General features: G+C 43.9%; 1 protein-coding gene across 1 annotated transcript in view; it reads right to left on the bottom strand.

The window, feature by feature from the left end:
* Positions 1-20,906, bottom strand: part of ITPR1 (inositol 1,4,5-trisphosphate receptor type 1) — a 145,651-nt gene that overhangs the window by 21,584 nt on the left and 103,161 nt on the right. Inside the window, exons 45-55 of the mRNA XM_052678430.1 lie at positions 20,261-20,514; positions 15,257-15,457; positions 14,403-14,513; positions 13,174-13,269; positions 12,343-12,465; positions 11,226-11,330; positions 10,201-10,393; positions 6,516-6,638; positions 4,049-4,224; positions 2,648-2,812; positions 1,236-1,431 (exon numbers count right to left, since the gene is read on the bottom strand). Coding sequence (XP_052534390.1) covers positions 1,236-1,431; positions 2,648-2,812; positions 4,049-4,224; positions 6,516-6,638; positions 10,201-10,393; positions 11,226-11,330; positions 12,343-12,465; positions 13,174-13,269; positions 14,403-14,513; positions 15,257-15,457; positions 20,261-20,514 — 1,743 coding nt within the window. The remainder of the gene's footprint in view (positions 1-1,235; positions 1,432-2,647; positions 2,813-4,048; positions 4,225-6,515; positions 6,639-10,200; positions 10,394-11,225; positions 11,331-12,342; positions 12,466-13,173; positions 13,270-14,402; positions 14,514-15,256; positions 15,458-20,260; positions 20,515-20,906) is intronic.

The raw sequence follows: 20,906 nt of genomic DNA, 5'->3' as shown, positions 1-20,906 counted from the left end.
AGCTGCATATTAGAGTTAGATGGCCGTAGTACTTCCCGATTCACACAGTCAGTGATTTTAAATTCAAATACAAACTTCTTATTTCCGTGAACTAAAGACTGCAATTGTGTATTTATTTTGAATTAGTTCCACAGTTGGCAAAGTCATTGAATTGATTCCAGCAATATTATCTTCCAGTTCACAGTGAATTTTCAAGGTGACTGAAAACCTGCACTTCAACATCTTGCAAGTATCAAAGTGCCACACAGTAATATATCTTAGGCATTGCTCCAGCTTGGTGCAAATATGAATTAATAAGGTCAGTGAGGTTTGGGTCTCCTACAGGATTAGCAGAATAACCAGAAAAAACAGTGGCTATGTCAAATAATGCTTGTCTGAATAACACAAATGTCAGAGAAAACAAAAGCGAGAAAATCAGAACAAGCCCAAACTCCTCCTCCAACAATTTCATTTCTATGCCTCCCATCCACTGAGTTGTGCACCAGATGCTGTAGGGCAGAATAAAAACCAACAGCTTTTAACTTAGAATAAGCAAAATAAAGTCAGCACTGGGAAGCCCACTACGGGATTTAGACTACAACAAAAAATTGAGATTCCTACACACATAGAAGTGATGAGCAAATCAGAGTTTGGCAGAGAAGCCTCTACCTCACAGGATTCACCTCTTTGAAGGTCGCTCCCCTTATACTCACAGGGTTATTTCAGATAGAATATTTCTGTGATTCTGTGATCAATTTTTGTTGTGTTGAAACTAAGACCCATCATTAATAGCCAGTACAAACATTCAAGATTTGGCAAACCAAAGTAGAGTTGAATTCCTGTAGTGTAGAGCCTTCGCATCAATGCCTACCCAAAGCCTGCTTGTAATTAAAGTGGGGGAGGGAGTAGGAGTTATCTGAATTAGATAATCTCAACTGTTTCAGCAAATGCTGAGGAAAAGTGTCCAATTTGTTCAGAAAAGCCCCGGTGCTATCTCCAGAGGTTCCTTCTACCCATCTCTCTTTATATTGCAGCAGATGCAGCATGTTGAAAAAATTTACAAAGTAGATTTGGTGGCAATTTGCACCAATCAGTTTTATTTTGTTTCTTTCATTTAAGTAGATTTGGTAAGAAAGAAGCTGTCAAAATTGCAAGAGAACCAGGACGTCTCACTGAAGGTGGAAGACACTCAGCGTGCCCTGGGAGACAGAAGCCCATTACCTTCACTGCTGTCACAGTGAGTCTTCAATACCAACCTGGCAGTAATGTTTCGTTGGGGAGCTTGTCTACTTCCAGGATAAAGTCATCTTTGAAGAACAGGTACCCCACAATGGAGAACAGGTACACAAGGATGAGCGCGAGCACAGCGGTCAGGATGATGGAGCGCCCATTGCGGGTGACGCTCTTGATGACATTCAGCAAGGTCTCCTCTCGGTACACCAAGTCAAAGAGCTGGGACAACAACCAAAGGCAAAGGTGTTTCTCACATGTACTGCTGATACCACTGGTGGCACATCACCAACCAGCAACATTTTCACCAAATTAGCACTGAGAAGAAAATACGCTGTTTAAATCAGTTATGTCTCTCACTTCCCTTCTGGGGTCTGTGACATTTCTCCATTGTAGCCCGGTCAGGTTGGTGGCTACATTGGCTGACAACGAGAGGACAGGTATTTCTTAAATGGAACCTATGGCTATACAGAAAATAACAAATTCGGTTACCAGAGGATGTAGCAGACATCAAACAAAGGGACAAAAATAGAGCTCTGAATGAGCTTTAGAGTTTGCTTTAAAAGTGACACATTTTCTCCACCAACTCTAGATATAATCCTTTACTGCCTGTTCTTAGAAGTACTGCACTGCATGCGATAAATTCCACCCCAAAGAGAAAACAGACACCTGCCAAGCACCCTCTCAGTTGTATAAAGCCCGTGGCTACAGAGATGCTCCACAGTCAGCCAAGCACTCAGAAACACGGACACTGCCTTATTGTTGTTGACAGTAATGGAGAAAACTGTCTTCTAGACTGCATGCCCATAAACTTATTTTTTATACATTAATATATTTTAAAAAATTAGTACCTTGTAGCACAGTAACACCACAAATGCCCACTGTTCAGTTACCACTTCCAGATTTTTCAGTCATTTTTTCTCCTTGTGCATGAATTTATGTGACCTTAAGACTTGAAGCTTTACCGGGTTGTGATCACTTGGAGTCAAAACAAGGGAAGTTGTTTTATCATCTTGGAAGTCAGATCAGGGTCACAAGCAGTGCCCTGAACCTACAGAACGTACACCTTTGGTGCCTGTGAAGATGACTAACTACCACAAAGGGAAATGCTAAATACCTTTGTTGGAATTGCAGACACGTTTACTGTAATAACCAATTTTAACAGAATTTAACCTCAAACGTGTCGTGTATCACTTGCTTAACAAAAGCAGTCTCGAGTTTTTCTGTAAAAAAGCACAAGGAGCTACAGCAGGAGTCTTGTGGGCTCCCCCAGGAACACAGCCAAAATCACCACCACGCCATTTTCAAGAGCGGCTGCACAACAGCGTTGCAGCAGTCAAACAGAAAGCGAGCAGCGCATGACATCCAGATACACGTGAGATGGGGCTTCACAAGCACAAAGGAAGAAGAGCATTCTGAGGGCAAAATGAAAACCTACCAGCAAACTATAGAAGAATTCATGTACAAAGAGCCCCAGAGCACAAATCAGGAGGTACAGCAGATGATAAAGAAATTCTACGTCCATGATCATTGCCTTGTATCCTCTAGTGAAGGTTCCGCAGTTACCCACAAAGCTCATCAGAAAAATGATTTTATTACAAACCTAAGGAAAGACGAAGCATAACTTAGTTATAACATACAGCTTGCAGGAAAAAAGGCAGTTTTTCAAAGCAGTGGCCAGTCAGCTACACAGTGATATCAGCAACTGTGCTGTCTGTTCCCTGATAGCGTTCACGTGTCAATCAGAGCAGATTTGTGTTGTGTTTTCTGCAAAGCAGAGACTGAGCCAAAACTAAACACGTTTATAAAACTGGCACGTGGGCTCCACTCTCCAGCTTATGAAAGGTCATCAAAACTAAGATTTAAAGAAGTAAAAACATTCCCTTATGCGAGAGGTAAACCTTCCTTGAAAACAAAACACACAAAACCCTCTAAGCTCTTTACTTTCTGCAATCAAATTACTTTCTAGCCTCCTTACGTTTCCGAAGCTCTCAAAAGCTCCTACTGCTTGCCAATAAGTGAGTGCCCCTGACTCACGCTCAGTGCTCCCTCAGATCACACACACAGCAGCCCTACTGTGTGGCACCAGCCACCAGCACCAAATGGAAGCTGCCTTCAAGCTACAGCTAAATGCTACAGTTACCAACAGCAGCAGCAACTCTAACAGTGCGGCCGGATCCTGTAGCACAGGACACTTGGTGTGTACTTTGAAGATGAGGAGCACGATTAAACCATGCACCTGAAAGCTGGGCACTTCACAAGAAAGGCCAAGGCTCTGAGAAGATGCATTTTTGCACAGCTCCCTCTGACTCAGTCAAAGAAACATTTTTGGCTTACTTGCCTGGAAACCACACATATCTTGGTTTGAGCACTAATGAAGTTCTCTGGTGGCTCTGCTTACATGCTCAGTCCACATATTACTGTAGCAAAACTGCTTAGTGTCAGCTCTTGGCTGGCAGGTACAGTGCAGGCAGACATTTGGGAAATGTGTTTAGTAAATCTTGCACAACCCGGAAATACTGCAGCTCAGTGCAGCACAGAGCTGGGTTTGAACAAACACCGAGTGGTGCAGGGTCACAGAGACTTCTTTGCATTGCTGGCTGGGCTGGGAGCTGCTCCTGGACTGTAACAACACCAAAAGAAACCTCAGAGCTCTCCAGCTTAGGGAACCAGGGTTACATGAGCAGCAAAGTTCTCCTGCTAGTAACGACCAAGGAGGAAGTGGTCCCACAGCCCAGCCCTGCCCTAGTGTTCCATGCTTTTTCGGCCTGACATCTGCAGGCAAGAAGTCCTTACATAAGGAGCAGTGGGACTTCCAAACACCCAGCTCGATACTTACGTTGAATGCACCCAGAAGAAATAAAGTGGGTTGTAAACCAACTGAAAATATTAGTCGTAATATCGTAGAAGCTATTAAGGCTCGGATGCCGTGGGGCTTAGGAAGAGCAATGACTATAGCCAGAGAAATCAGCATAGCTGTCCACAGCAAGCCTGACAAGTGGGGCTCCAAAGTACCTAGGACGAAGAGTGAAAAAACAAACAAATTCAATGCTTTGTATACCAAGCAAAACAAAAACAAAACAGCCAAGTAAACACCATTTTATCTTATCTTTGGTGGAGTGCCATTAATTCTCATGCTCAGACGCTGCTGATTGCAAAGTGCTAAGTGGGACGTCTGAGCCCAATGCCTTCAGCAGTTTAATTTCAAACTTACTACTAAAGCATTATGTAAATGATAAACACCAGTATTGTAGGATTCTTCATTTTAGTGTTCATTAGTTAGGCACCTTGAATATTGAAACGGAGAGGAGTTGTGCTGGTGTGCTCTATAGATGACTGAACGGATGGGCGCGTGAAGACAACAAACACATGCAGGCTCTGGTTCACACACTCACCCCGAGTCTCCTGTTAGCTTTTGGTCAAAACCTTGTGCCAGTTTGTATCATCTCTTGCTATTTCTGGTTCTATTTCAGCTGTCTCGTGAGACTGCCTCCTTACATAACATCAGCTTGCGTTGCTAAAAATATACTTCTCAAAGAACCAAGGAAAACACTCAGCCCAAAAGACCGCTTCACCTGGGTTTATGCAGAATATGAAAGGTATCTTTTTCTTAAAACTTGCATTAAAAATGCTTTTATTCATGAATGTGATACACTGACAAAGAACATCAACAAGCCAGTGCTCACCAACTTGTCCATACGACCCAACCTAAAGCACTTGCTGTCACAGCACGTGGGTCCATTACCCGCCCGTAGGCAGGAGGGTGGTGTAAGCTGGAGGTCTGGGTGGGAAGCTCTCCATGCTTCTGGAACTGTCACAACATCACTGTCTCATGCCAGGTCTCCGGTTTTGCTCCTGCTCCTCAAGTCAGAAGATTTGCACTTTGTGCTACAGCCTTACACTCAGCAGTGCTCAGTTCAGCACATCTGGGCAACTTGGGATCTGACTTTTCCCAAATAGTTCGCTTTGAAAAGTCTGATTTTTTCAAAAGCTTAAATAAATACACAGATATTTGGTACTTGGATGTTTGATTGTGACTAGTAGAGGAAGAGATTTCATCAACATTTTACCTCATAAAGTATTTCAAATATGCAAGGTAGGGCGGCTTCAAAATGCCAAGTGATTCCCTCACCCCTGCTGCTGCAACTTGTAATCCCAACAAACTTGTTTAATGACCAACTTTGCTAGCAGCCATCCATTCAGACTTTTAAATTTTAACTTGTGATCTTTGTGACTGAAGACAGAGAATGCAGCTGCTCCTCGTTCCAGCCAAACCCATTTCAGTGAACTGGTGAGCTTCCAAAAGGGTGAAGCAGCTCCCAGGCTGCACACACACAGCTCAGCTGATACTGTTATGGCCAGGCTGCTGCTGCCCCTGAGCTGTGCTTTCAGGGGGTCTGCAGTCAGACAGGAGCAGGAGGCAGAGGGAAGTGCTGTGGAAGAGATGAGCATCTCTCTGTCCCCGCTGCACCATGAATGCTAAAGAAGGGGAAGTGAAGGCCTGGACACAGGTCCCTCCCCAGGATGGGGTGGTACTTTTGGGGTCCTTAATTTACCTGTGGGCACAGATCTCCTATCCAGTCACATCCACATACCAGCTGTGTAGGAGATACACACGACAGAGGCAGTCACAAGAGCATTTCTCCAAATGTTCTGGTTCTTGCTGATGTGAACCCATGGACCGACCTGTGCTAAGGTGCATCTCTATGGAGAGGCTGAATCTAAGGATGAGCAGCTGAATCGAGTCAGGGCCCTACTGGAAGTATTTACTGAGTTGGCTCTGAGACTGTGGCACAAACCCCCTGCTTGATCAAATGCCACTTCCTCGAGACCTTCTACAGCAAGGTTGTGCAAACCAGCACACATTAACCCATACTTGATTACAGAGATGATAGCAAGCCCAGCTGCTGCCTGCTCATGGCAAAGAAATGCCATGTGACCATTAGAGTTTTACAAAAATGACATTAGCAAAATGCAAGCTCAAGGAAAAAATAACATTTCTTGTATTTTTAGTTCAACACTTAACTACAGAATTTAAAACACAGTAAAACTGTCAGGTAACTCATGGTGGATATCTGCCTTTGATAATTTTTTTGCTAGGAAAAAGCACAGCTCCATGTTTTCCTTACAAATGCCTTAAGAAAGAGTCAGAAAACAGCACTACTTAATCCAAGGCAATTAAAAAAGCCTAATTCTGTTCAACTGTCCTCACTAGAATCAATAGGGATGCACAGGTGTGTTACAAACAGAATCTGTCTCACCAGACTTTATTTGTTCATATATTTTTATATGTTGAATATTGGTACCTCCACGAATTCCTTTGAATGGGTAGAAAAATGCTACCAGCAGGTTCATGAGGACGGCCAGGTTAAAGGAAATACTGCTCCAGAAGGACATGTTCCGAGCACACCAGTACAGGAAAGGCTGAGCTGCAAAACAACCACCATCGTTCTTTTTAGCGACACAGCATTTAGAAACATGTCTATATGAAAATAAGCTCCCCCAAAACTCAGCTGATTTGCAGTTTGCCAAAAAGCACAGTATCAGCAGCACCAGCACCCTCTGCTTATTCTCAAGCTGATTTGATTACTCTCTATCTTTGGGGTACTTCCTGCTTCTGAGTCGTGGTTTAAGGCAAAGGGCTGTGTTAAAAAGGAAAGTGTTTTCCAGCACGAATTGATTTAGCAGCATCACAAGTTCAGAAATACCAGAGGTCAAGGACTCCAGGTTTCTTTCCCCTAATAATGCACTCTGCACTGAAGGCACACAGAATGATGAGAAGGAAGAAAACCTGACCACGCTCCCATCAGCGCCACGCAGCCCTCCCTGCTGGCAGCTCCTGCCCACCCCCAGGCTCCTCCTGCACTGCAGCCAGCAGAGCACACCCTGCAAAGGCCCAAAAAGACAAAACACAGCACAGTGTAATCACGCGGCTGAAACATTTAATGGACCAATACAGCCCCAAAGTAACCATCTAGTGGAAGCTCAGCCTGCCTTCCCTCTGTATCGTGGGCAAAGGACACACACGAGGCTGCACAGTGCTGTTACATAGCTGTGTATTTTAAAAATAAGCACAAGTGCCTTTAAAAAGAGTTTTCATTTCACCAATCTCTGCAGCTAGAGTCAGCAGGCACAGCGAGCAGAAGGCTCTGTATCCTGAAGCAGCCGTGGACAAGAGAACGCAAAGGACGGCTCAGAAATGGCCTCGATTCCCTCTGCACCCCAACACCACCCCCAGCTCAGCTCCTGCAGGCTTACTGCGCAGCAAATCGGGTACTCCTGAGAGTTAGTGGTGACAAATCTATCAAAATCCTCTCAAAGAAGGAAAGGAACTCATGTTTTCCTCCCTTGGAAGGAAGCAACATGTATAGATATCGGAGAGCAAAGGAAAAGAAGCTCACGGTGAGATTTAGGGAAAAGATGAAAATGCAAACTCTGAGGCTGAAAGGATGACTGACTGACTGAATGAATGCAGCAGCTCTGAGCTCACAGCAGCCACCACTTCTCTTCAGGAAATCACCTCTTCCAAAGCAAAAAGTGGGTTAGAAGAGTTACACAATGCTTCATTATATCGAGTTGAAATGCACATTAAAAGTGGATGTATTGAACAGCTGAATGCAAAAGAAAAGACTACAAGGCACCCAGCCACTGCAAGAATACAAGCTTCGTTGCATCTAATTAGCCAGGTACATGTGAAGCCTCAATGAGATGAGAGGTAGCAATGCTTCAAATACATCATGCACTGATTTCTACATTACTTCTCACAAAGAGCCAGGTTTTACTTGAAGCTGCTATTTGAGGGTGGGCACAGACAATCTGCACTAGGAAGCATTTTCGCCTGGTTTTGGCAGGCTCATTTGAATTCTTAATTAAGACCTCAGCAGACACTTCTGGTGCTCAGGTGATGAGTCAGCTCTACGAGCTGAAGGAGGAAAACAATAATCTTTGAAGACTTCTCAGAAAAGCTGGTTGATGAGTTTAATATCTGAGGCTGACATCTAACAGAGGTTTGAATAAACCTTAAGTGGCAGCACGTGAGCACAACAGAGCAGTGCCAGCCTGTCATGGCACAAACACACCAACCTGCAGTGAGGATGTAGAAATGACTGTAGAAATGTGGACTATCACTGAGCCATATCTAACCCCAAACACGAGGAGACAGTGCCTTCCTGCACGGTATAACAGGATTACCATCTGAACAGAAGACTCCAGTTCTTCAAAGAGAAAAGAAACACTCTCCACTTCTGATGGATCTTGATCGATTTGCAGTCTGTTAATTCTGAGCATCTTCATTGCTTGCTTGCCCAGAGATTGCCTCAAAGACAATTACTGTAACTCAAATCTGGACTTAAACAACAAAAGCCAACATAATGTATGGCTGCTGTCAAACACAACATTGTCCATTTGCTTATGATGTCAGATGCTCCTGTCTTCCTCAGGGTCCTCAGAACCCCCTCAGGAAGCAGCTTTCTAGGGAGTTTGATGCTGTCAGAAGTATTAATCCACTGCCAAGTGGAAACAGCTCCACTACAGTATTCATACACATGAAAAATGTTTCAGCAGAGCTAATCAAGCTTCAGGCTGTCTTATCTATATTTAATCTTGATGATTTTAAATAAAATTACAATTGTTTTCCTCTGTTAAGAAGCCTATTAACATATATATACACGCAGCTTGACAATCAGAAGCAAATATTGAATTTCCTTTGCCAACGTGTAAGACTTTATCAGTTCAAGTGTGAACTGTGCATAAGCAACCTAACCACGAATTGGAGAGAGTCCAGGCTCTTCTTGGAGACGCGCACTGAAAGGGCAGAACGCAATCATCAGAGGTTGCAACAAAGGAAATCATTTCACAAAAAGCCGTTTTCACAAGAAAGGTCAAGAGGTCTCTTCTGAGCCCTTCTTTTCTGCCTGCAGTACACAGCGATGACACAGAACCACCAGGGCCCCTGGCAGGGATGAAGCACTGGCAGCTCACTGCTGGGGTTGCACTGCAGGTGGCTTCGGTGGGCCACACAGCTGCACAGGAGCCCCAGAACATCCAAGTCTAGAGGACAGAGTGGCCACACTGAGCTCCTGCAGCAAGAGCTGGTGCTGAGCTGATGGGGGCATGGGAACAACACGGGTATCAGATGGCAGGTATCGACTCGAGGAGGAACTGCTTTGTCTCTGACACCTCAGAGGGTCACTGTTGGTAATTTCTAACCACTCATCACCACCCACTGAAGCTCAGCCTCATGTGTGACATTTCTCCTTCATCCAAAAAAAAAAAAAAAAGAAGGAACTTCTTTTAAAAAATATATGTGAAGCAAACAAGTTAGAAAGTTTGCTGGGTGAAGTGATGTTGGCATTGGAAGGAGTCAAATATAATTTGACTCCAGTGGGAGCCTGAGAGCAAAAAGGTGTGCAGGGCAGCATGTCCTCCAGTCTGCTCTTTGCCCACAGAAAAGATTAACTCTGCCTTTACTATTACTGGAAAACATGTGTTTAAACTCATCTTAAATCTCTGCACTGCTGGAGATGCCACATGCACCACGGGCAGCCCAGGGCCATGCTATTCCTTGGCCTTACTCTCCCTTGCCACGCAGGGTAACTGCTCCTTGTACCCAGCACAAGAAAGGAGAGAAGGCTGCTGCTTTCTTCAGTTTTGTCCTCACCATTTCTCCCTGTCCCCAAATGCCATCTCATTTCAGCAAAGCCCCCACAGACGCATTCCCTTCTCTTGAACCTTAAAAAAGATGACCTGTGATCCTTCTTGCTGCTCTCCCTGGATCCCCTCCGGTTGGTCCATATTGCGGCGGCTTTAAGCTTGATTTTGTTACAGCATATCACCATCATGCAGAGAAGCAGATTCTTTCAAACAACCAACAAGGTTGCTGCCGCACTAGGTAACCATCTGCTAGCAAGTCAACATTTTACATTCTTAAATGCTGACCTAAATACTCTGCTGGTAACACTCCACACAACTACACTGGCAACAACCACTTACCTCGCAATTTCTTTTGCCAGTTCATCTCATTAAAGAGGTCTTCTGATTTCATGAAGAAATCATTGATCTTACTGCCTTGTTCATCCCTCTCCGTGGTGTAATATATCCGCAGCTTGGACTCCTTGGTGAGGAATTCACATATATTGGGCACAGGGAAGACGATCTGCTCCATCGTACGGTCTGACCTGACAATCTGAACAACAGTCTTAGTGGAGTTTTCCCTACTTTCAAATTTTTTTACTTCTTAGTTTGCCTGCTTTCTTCTTTCCCCTCTTTAAAATCAGCTACATGCAGAAACTTGGAAGCGTTTCTGTAGAACAGCATCTTGACAGAGACTCCAGTTAATTTACCTTTCAAAGCAGGCCTACATTTAGCTCCAAGATGGATAAATTCTCTGCTACGGTCTTACTCTGGCAATATTGTTCTTAGTTGGAATTTCCAAAGGGCCTGGTAAATCCTGCTCCAAAGCTGCTCTGCATTTCAGTACAATCTGGTTGCCCAATTCAGTGATCTTAGCAAGTTTTAGCCACGCGTCGCCTGAGGAGTAACAGTTCTATTTAACTTGCTTATTAGAGAGCTTTGTGAACTCTCCAGGTTTGTGAATGTTTTACCTTTTAAAAGCTTCTCAGATCGACTGTGCACAAGGCCAAGCTCTCATTTTAATACAGAAAGAATAGCAGAAGATATCACTAGCTTTACGGATTAAGCAATAGCACCGGCCAAAATGTAACATAAGTGAAGTTACACTTCCTCCTGCCAACAGAGCTCTGCTTAGCTCCATCTTAAAGCCCACACATGACAGCTCAAAAATAGCTCTCCCCCAGAGGCTGTCAAAAAACAAAATAGAAAAAATAAATATATATTCTCATGTCAAAGATGACAGTCCACACAGGTAGCGAGTGCCATCAAAATACCGCGTGCAATGTCACCGTCGTTCAATTACACGGATTTTCCTCTCCAACTGGTCTTCCCACAGAAGATCACATCCCCAGGACTCTCCCAGCAGTCTCCATTTTCCCTCTTACCTCAATCTGTGCCGTGTGCTTGGCATAGAACTCCAGAGCCTCGTCTCCCTCAATCTGACCTCCTGGCTTCAGCATGTTCTGCAGCTCTTTGTTGTGACGAGCCAACTAAAATAAAGGAATGCAAAGGGAGTGGGAAACACCAGATGTCTCTCTATGATATTAAATTTCTGATTTTTGGCATAAAAAAAGAAATAGTATGCAGTCAGCTGCTAAGAAAGGGCAGAGTTGACAGAAGGCTTGTTCTGTTCCAACCAGACACCCTGCAGCTCTATTTTGGGTGCAAGTCATAATGATTCAAATATATATATTTTTAATATCTATGTTGTATTCCTCTTTCACCCATTCTCTCCCACCCTTCACCTGACTGGGGAAAGTTCCTGAACATTCAGTCTGTCCTACACCCACCCTAATTCAAAGGTGTGCTGATTGATCCAGCACTGAAGCAGGGATGGAGGAGAACGCTTGCAGCAACTGAAAAGCAGATTCACAGAGCAGTGCTTCAACAACAAAAAAAAGTTTCTAGATGCTCTACTTTCATTTTACAGCATGATGACAAATTTCCTTCTCAGATGTAAAAGGAACATGGAGTCTCTAATGGAGGGATCTACGTAGCATCAATGTATAAATAGACCCAGATTACTTTTTCCCTTTGACCTTTCAAACACACAGCAGTGCACTGGAACTGGCTGGCTCCAACATAAGTGATGGGAGAGAGAATGTGGCATGAACAATAAAAGCAGACTGAGATTTCTCCTCGGGGTTTAAATGACCCACAAGAAGAATTTCTTTAGGTGTAGAAATAACCTCTGATAAAGCTGAAAAATACCAGCCTTACTCCCTTAAACTGCTAAGAACTTTCATTATGAGGCTTCAGAAACTCAGTCATGAATCTGCCCGCTTCCAATTACAAAACTCCATTTTTTTTTTCATATTTTTATTGCAGAACTTTCTGATTTTTTTTAAAGCTAAGATTGTGCTATAAAAAGAGAACTTGCAGTGAGTTTGTCTCTGAGAGATGTACCATTAAAACAATGGCTTTAAAAAGCGAAAAACAGGCTGCCTGGTATTTGCAGTTTGTGATAATTAGTGCTCACAGAAACCGTAGGTGAAATCCTACCTGATGAGCTAATATATAAATGTTGTGTCCCACGTTCCTGGGAGATGCTGCAAGATCTTCTCCATTCTCTCCATCCTCAAATTCTACTTCACCCTGTAGATATGCCTTCTTTATCACTTCCACCTGGAAAGAGACAATTCAGTTTGAAGGGCACTAAGGCCAGCACACATAGAGTACTCTTACAGAAGCAGAAGGCATCTGAACATGTACCATTCCAAGAGGAAGGTCAGAGGGCTTCTCAGCACCCAGGGTAAAACAGGAAACCTCAACTCAGCACCTTCAGCCCAGCTCATCAACACAAGATACCAGACTTGATGTTTCCCTCCAATGAATGTGTTTTTGGCCACACTCATGGCACACCACACCACCTTCACCACCTTCTGATCTTTGGCCACACCACAGCTCAACACACTGAGACAATCTGTCAGTGCTTCAGCTGTGCTGTGAATCTCCTGTTTGTGTTTTCATCAATTAACACGTTAAACTCTAGCAGTGTTGTGGGCTGGTTAACAAACAGCTTTTAGGACAGAATAAATTTGTCTTTTGTGCCAATGGTTTCCTTACACAGGCTCTGAAGTATAGGATGAGGATCTCCTCCTTAAGAAGCAGTGAAGCAGCTGGCTCTAGCATTCAGAACCAGGTAAAGCTCCTGCTTTCTGAGAACTAGCCAGGGCCGTTGCCAGCAAACACGGCACTCATTCAATCCAACCCTCATCAGGATGTGGGCTGTCAGTGTCCTCTCACACAGTGCTGGGGCTGATGGGGTCACCCAGAGCCACGACGGCACCTGCTGGCTCGCTCCAAGGGAATGCAGAGTGCCCAGGGACTCACCAGCTCTTTGGGCCTCATGTTGTAAAGGATCCTTTCTGCGTTCTCACTGTCGTGCCTGCTCTCCATGATGGCCAAGAGCAACTTTGAAGCATTGTTCTGAAGGGAAGGAAGAACAACATCAGTCATCACAGGAGCCGAAAGCAGAGCACACCCAGCCCCAGCTTCCACACATGCTGCCCAGAATCGCTTCGGATGCCTCTTCTTTTTCCTTTTACTTTCCAAACCCTATTTATCATGGAACACCAAATTAACAACTCAAGTTTTGTCACAGGCTGAGGTTTCGAGGTTGGTGTATCTTGTTTTGTGTGAAAAACACTGCAGCATTTTTGCACGCTTTCAGCTCCACGGTGGTGCAGCTCAGCACTACTGGAGATTCTGTTGATTAAATCAAAGGACAGCCAAGGCTGAAGACACAGACGTGCTTTGCTGCTTTTAACTGAAAATTACTCTGTGACCTGCTCATGCCAAGAAGAGGAGGAAGGAAATGGGAAACTACCACAAGGCACCAGACTACTTTAATACGAATAATTAAGATTAAAATCCATCGTGATTGACAATAAAAACCAATAAAAGTATTTAATTTTGAAGTATAATGCTAATTGAGTCTAAAAGCATTTTTTATTTAGAATAATAAAAAACCCACACTACCCATACTAATGGTGCGAGGCGGCAACGGAAGACAACCAGACAGTGCACTGTGAGACAGGACAAGCAGTCAGAAAGGAAATACTTCTCAGACATGGGCTGAATTGGGAGTACTCCATGATTACTGCAGTGAGAAGACAACCTGCTAATGTACTTTGAAATCAGTCCGAGGACTGATATTCATTCAGCATTAATATGAGTAGCCTCAAAAATTCTTGATGACTAAACATCAACCAATTTAACAGCAGTAATGAAGTATGAGGCAATTAGGTACAGCACAAGAAATTTGACTTCCTCTGCGTATAAAAAGCTCACAAACAACAGAATTTTTAATTGGAATTACATTTTTTATCAGTAATTATTTTAGGACTCCTCAGTATTGCCTGCAGTCAGCACGTGTGAAAACAGTGACTCCATGTTTTCATTTAGAAGATGACAAACAATCCCTGGGCACTGCGTTCAGCTCTGTGTAACTTTTCAGCACTTGTGACTATTGGGATATAATAAACATCAGCATGATTCCAGCAATAAAATTATGTTTCATCTTGCTTATGCTAACAGGACCACATAAAATATTCACTTGCCTTCAGTTCTAATACGAGGTCCATCCTCTTCTTTCCCAAAGGGTTGATATCATTGAGAATCAATGCTGTGATGATGTCAATACCGTTGGACTCATGAGTAGCAATACAGTTCTGTCCAAATAAAATTAGTCAAACTTCATTAATTGTCTACACTGAAAACGCAGCCCAGGTCAGTGACCCAGCCAGAACAGAAGAGTTAGCTCTTTCATCGCCTGGTAAGCTGCTCATGATGAATAATGGCACAGAAAACTCCAGACAGTAGAATAACATGAGATAAATGCATTTGGTTGTGCACTTTTCCTACAGTCAGCCATGGCGTGTCCTCCTGAAACCACCCGAACCCAGGACACAGAAAACAACACAGCTGATAAACGAAGTGCTTACATGCCAAAGCGCTCAGGCTGAATAAGCAGCTAAGGAAGAACAGTGTTTTGCCAAGATTAGGGATAGTTTTCTTTATTTCAGATGTGCCAAACAACACCAACTGTGGACACGTCTAATCAAAGAATGCAATTTTCCACAACCTTTGTGCTTGCCCTGTAACCTTGCTTTCGTAATGGCATATGACTAAAATGTACAAACTGACAGCAGCTTGCCAGCTTCAAATGCAGTCCTGCTCTGTTACGGAGTTGCTCTGCAAAGATACAGTTTTATTTAAAAGACAGCTATTCCACCCATTCTGTGGCCTGTATTACAGAGACAAAGTGCTGTAAAACACAACCAAATCCCTTTTGTCGGGCAAGCAACGTGAGCAGCCCTGTATGACAGCACAAGAGCTGGCTGAGGGCTGAGCCCAGCAGAGCACATGTTGCAAACGCAGGGAGGCAGGGATGTGCACCTCACAGACACATTACCTGGTTTTCGTGGCAGGGCCCCTGGCAGTACTCTGTCAAGCTTTCCAGCGTCTGGTTGATCAGAGCTACGTTTTTCTCATTTATATACAGACCAAGAAGTCCAAGCCCACCAGTTGTGCTTCCACAGATGCAGTCCAGGAACTGCAGCGTTTCACACACCAAGTTGTAGTTGGTCTTGTTGTTCTGGCAGCGAAGGAAATTCTGCAGCATGTTACAGCCGGGGCAGGGAGGAGGAAAGAAATAAACCATACAAATTGATGTTTGGATCATAACGTTTTATTAAGTTAATCAACCTGCAATTGCATTGCATGGTATATTGCTCTAATTTCACTGGAACTTCATTACAGGGAGCCTGGACAGACAATTTAAGACTTCCAGGGCTTGCTTGCCATGTGCAATGTGCTCGAGCAGCTTATTGGCTTCACATTTTTATAGAAGACAGCATGCAATAAACAGAGCGCATCCATTAGAGAACTAAAAGCAGCACAGAATGGGCAATACAGTACGGATCAGAAAGCTCCTCTAAGCTTGGAAGCTTTCTTCCATCCTGCTTGCTACATTTCACTGCTAATGATCACTGAAGGCTCCTCCTGAGACCCTTCTCCAAGACAAGAGAAAACAATTCCCTGGCTTTGCTTCACAGCAGCACCACCTGAATTGGTGAGGAGGCACCGACTGCATGACTTGAAGGGAAGTGTCCTTCCGTGTAATTCTCTCAGTTGCATTTCTTCCCACGTAATTATTGTAATCCCTGCTTGAAGTTGCTGATTAGGAACAGTGCGTTTAATGAAATACCACAGTTATCAGCATGGATTAAACGTGTTTCCTCTCTTTTGTATTCCAAATGGGAAATAAAAAGAATAAAACAGCCCAAAGAGGGACAATTAATGAGAAACAATTTCCCAAGGACTCGGGTTTCTGTCAGTCAGTTCCCAGCAATGCTCTGGATAACCAAACAGACACCAGCACCTCCCTGCCTGGCAGTGTCAATGGGAGATGGCCCACCTGGCTCCTTGCAGGCAGGTCACAAAACACTGTAAAGGTGGGGGAAAAAAAAGCTGATGAACAAAATGCATGGGACTCTGGAATGATAAGGTCTTCTCCACAAGCCCGCAGCTGAGTGCTGTCAACTGATTGCCTCCAGTGCTTGCGTCAGACTAATAAGTCTAAGGCAAACAGACTGAGAAATTGCCAGATTCAATTGAAGGCTAAGCTAAGAGAGGAAAATGCTGTCTATGAATGCAGACTAAAGGTGACAGTGATTCAGCACATTTCAACCAGTTGCTCATTTAACAACCTGCCTTTTGATTAACTTGTCAGAGCGTAGAAAGGTTGATGCTACAGAAATTAGAGCTTTTCCCTTCCCTCCAGAAGAAAAAGCAAAAATAATGGGTAATAGTGAAAGCAACAGAGCAAAGCAACTTTCTCTGTGGTATAAATTTATTCTCATAATAGCTATGCTTGTACCAGCCTTGACATGTTAATTCAAAGTCAATAAAAACAAAGGAAAGAAGCAAGAGGACAGTGTTAGATGGCTAAACAAGGTGAAGGTATTGCAGAAAACAAGAACTGCCAGAACTGGGAGAAACTGCCCAAGGGAATCCCCGCCAATAGTCTGAGCTCTTCCTTTTCTATCACCCAGATCAGCCTTCGGGCTGGGATGAGGGAACACAAGTCTTCAATATTGAAAATGCAATCCCAACGAGATTGATGGTAATGAACCTAATGAGAGTGGTTGGGCCCTGGAATGGGCTGCCCAGGGAGGTTGTGGATGCCCCGTCCTTGGACGTGTTCAAGGCCAGGTTGGACGGGGTCCTGGGCAACCTGATGTGACTGTGTGTGTTTGGTGGCCCTGCTAGGCAGGGGGGTTGGAACTACATGATCCTTGAGGTCCCTTCCAACCCAGGTGATTCTGTGATTCTGTGAACCTGAGTTCAGACCCTCTGTGTTCACAATAAAGAGCAATGGAGTTGCAGATTCAGCTGGAACACGCGAGAAATAAACAGCTTATGAGATCTTAGGGAGAAAAGAGGAAAAGAGCAAACTTACAGCCTGACTTCAAGCATCCTCAGTACTCAGCTGACGAACGCTTTCCAATGGGATGAAGTAGACTCAAAGGCAGCCTTAAGTCCTGCTTCTGTGAATAACTTTCTGTGATAGATGCTTCATGCTACTATCCATTTGTAGGGAGCACAATCTTCCCTACTTCTAGGATACACCAGCAGATATGGCCACGTTTGTGTAGGCAGCATCTGCAGGCAATGCTTAATGCCTCAGACTTTGCTTCCCAGTACACAGCCTGAAGCTGAATATCCTTTGGAGAAAACATACAGACTTAAAATGAAATTGGCTGCTTGAAGAATACCAGCTCAGTGCGTTCAGGCATGGACAGGCACAGAATCCTTGGAAGGAAAAGCTCTACCATCTACATGGGTAACTCCCCCAGAAGCCCAAATGTTGTCATTGAACAGTCTTTGTTTTAGAAGAAATCTGATCCCTGACTGGAAAAAAAACTTTGCAAAAAAGAAGACAGCTAAGAGGCGAGTCTCAGTAAAGAGATTTTGCAATGATCAGATTTCTGTTTTCCTAGCAATCAGGCAAGGCAAGGCATTTTTTTCTGAACACTACAGTCTGCATTGACCTTAAGCTAATTCTCAGATATGCTTCCTGCCTACATGACAAGCTAACCCTGCTCATCCTCTGCATTCTGCAGTACTGCTCTGCCGGCCAAGTGGGATCACTATCCTGCAGCATGCAAAGCCCTACTTTTCTTTATTACCTGTGCTGTGTCTTCAGTAATTAGGAATCAAAGAAGCAGTAAGAAACAGCAACGAAAGTTGCATCAATTCCTGCTTTTTTTTTGCACAAGGGCAGCACGTAGCCTATAGAGCTTTAATCTGAGCATGGCTGGTCAGCACATTATTACAATATTGTTATTTTATTTCACAGAAATTATTCACCTGATAGAAAAAGAATCAGAACAATAAACACTCGATCTTGATGGAAAAAATAAGTGCAGCACTGAAGCAGCATCTCTAAATGTGGCTGCAGGGAAAGGCTGGTGACAAACTCACACACGTTCAGATTCTTCCTGCTGGGAATCCCACTTCCCTTCCCTCCTCGCTTTCTGCAATTTCCATCCCTACATGCTTCACTCCATCACCAGCTTCAGTTCATATGACTAATTCTGTAGTGCACAGGGATGTCTCCATTCAGAAAAGAGACAGTAAAGGAAAGACCTCCTACAGAAACTGCCGTGGCTGTCACTAAGCCAAACAAACAGCTGCAGCCTGCAGCAAACAAATGGCTGCAGCCATCCACAGCTATTACACTTTGCTTTCAAGGTTGAGCTCATGCAGAATCAAAAGGTCACACCTAATGTAAGCGTAATAAGAACCCCAAGTATCTGCGTGCAGAGGAACAGCTATTGGATGCCCTCTGTGGCAACATTCAATGCATTCAGCCTGAAGAGGGTAACACAATGTACTGCAGCATCCACTTGCTTTGTCCCAGACTTTCCATTCACCTGAAGGCATTGCAAGCTGGAGGAAGGTAGAATCATAGAACCACTAAGGTTAGAAAAGACCTATGAGATCATCCAGTCCAACCATCCACCTATCAGCAATAGTTCTCAAGAATTGAGATTGACTGATTGTTCTCAAGAAAAGCAACACACGCAGCATGGAACCCTTCTAAGCTCACAGTAAAAGCCTTTTCCTTTTTTGCAAAATATCAGACTACTTACAATTGCTAATGGCTTGTAAAATGCTTGGTTGGACCAACCTGTCACTGCACTAATAGAAAGGAGTACAAATTACACAAATTTGAACTTATGCAATCTTAGCAAGCCTCAGTTCCTAGAATAAATAACAAGTCTTATTTATCCCTTTAGGTTGTGAACACATTGGTAATATTGACAATGAGTTCAGATATTGACTATTAGCTGCAGACAGATTTTGAAGCTTTTGATACGCTCCTATCTCCACTTCAGTACCAAAGGAGAAAGGCAAGGATCAAGGTAGGCAAGTAGAAATAGAATTATTTTTGAGAGACGGTTCCCTTTACCTTTACTTTACCCTTTCTTTCCTAGAGCAGAATGACAGTATCTGCTGCTTGGGGAATTGAATTGTTTGGGATGGTGAACAGCTCAGGCCAAGTTTTCACAGTGGCTTGAGTTCAATTTTGTTCTTATAGCTTTCGGTGCCTAGCCAAAAGCCAGCAGCAAGAAAGGATCCTGTACATGTGGTTTGGAATACTGCCATGTGAAACTACCATCCTACTTGTCTCCAACGTTGCTAACGGCATGAGAACTGTTTGACAAAACAAAGATCAAATAGTTGAAAAATTAGGAGAAAGCCTGATGTAGGTAACCTCAGCACCTAAAAAATGTGAGAAGAATTACACGTTGGTAGCACAGAAATATTAACATACAGCTTTGATTCCAAGTATTGCCAGCAGCAGGGCATTAGAGTTCAGCGGAAGTGATTTGGCAGGTCTAAAAAGCACTCACACAGGGTCTTTACAGTTCTGGCACACAGTACAACAATATGCAATCAAGGCAATTATTCCTCCTTTATGAGGGCATTTAGCGCATTGTACTGTGTCTCCTTACTTCACTTCTAATCCAGCAGCAGCAGTTACTATGCTGAACAAAAATCACGTTAATTACAGTCCATTTGCAAGCAAAAATCTTATCTCCTGTGGAGGTATGTGTAGATGAGACAGGGCTCACCACTCAGAACTGTACAAACATATCAGAGCATCACACACCACTGGGGGTGGCACAGACAGCAGGCTTCCCACGGCTGCCACCAGTTGGGTTTTTAGCATCTCCATAAACAGAGATGCCACAAACTCCCAAGGGTGGCTCGTTCCATGCTTCCATCACCCTGGCAGTGATAGCATTCTTGCTGTTTAAATGGACTTTTCCAGTCTGTGTCCATTGCCTCTCTGCAGCGACCGCGCGAGGCGGTCTGGGCGCAGCTGCTCAGCAATCACACTGACCTGCAAATCCCGATTGTGGTTCTCACAAAGCAGCTGCAAGAAGCGAAGGATGGGTTGCATTATGGTGATCACAGCACTCATCTCCAGGTCATCTTTGCTCTTGTCGGCTGCTGACTGTGCTCCTTCTGCTGCTGAATAATGGTCATCAGAGTCAGCTTCCCTCCGGTAGGTGCTGTACGCCTTTCTTGTAGCTGCAGAGGCCTCCAGTAACTGATCCCGGACTTCTTCAGTAATCTGGGTCATAGGCTCCCTCACTAAAATACACAAGAACAGATCTTCCTCAGGCAAATCGAATAAAAAGGACCAAATATCCAGTTGCACACCTCCCAGGGAAGTTCCACATACAGGTGAGCTATTTGTCACCAGTCCTTTCCAGTAAGTATGTTTAGTGTGATGCCAGGGTATCACATCACCCCCTTCCCACCTTTTATGCAGATGACATTAAAATTACAAATACTGATATTAATTGGTTAGGGAACACACATCTAACACTAGCAGGAGTTATAATAAAAGGACTTGCTCTAGAAGATAATTAGCATTTCTCCACTCATTGTTAGAGAAGGCACTGACCACAACCCACAGCCCATGGTCATTGCTACGAATCACATTTGGGCAGCTTGTCACGATGGACAAGGTGGCAGAGTCT

This window comes from Tympanuchus pallidicinctus, unplaced genomic scaffold, assembly GCF_026119805.1.
Source record: "Tympanuchus pallidicinctus isolate F22 unplaced genomic scaffold, pur_lepc_1.0 scaffold17, whole genome shotgun sequence".
NCBI lineage: Eukaryota > Metazoa > Chordata > Aves > Galliformes > Phasianidae > Tympanuchus > Tympanuchus pallidicinctus.
Note: the sequence above shows the minus strand (reverse complement) of the source record. Positions and strands in the feature narration are given on the sequence as shown.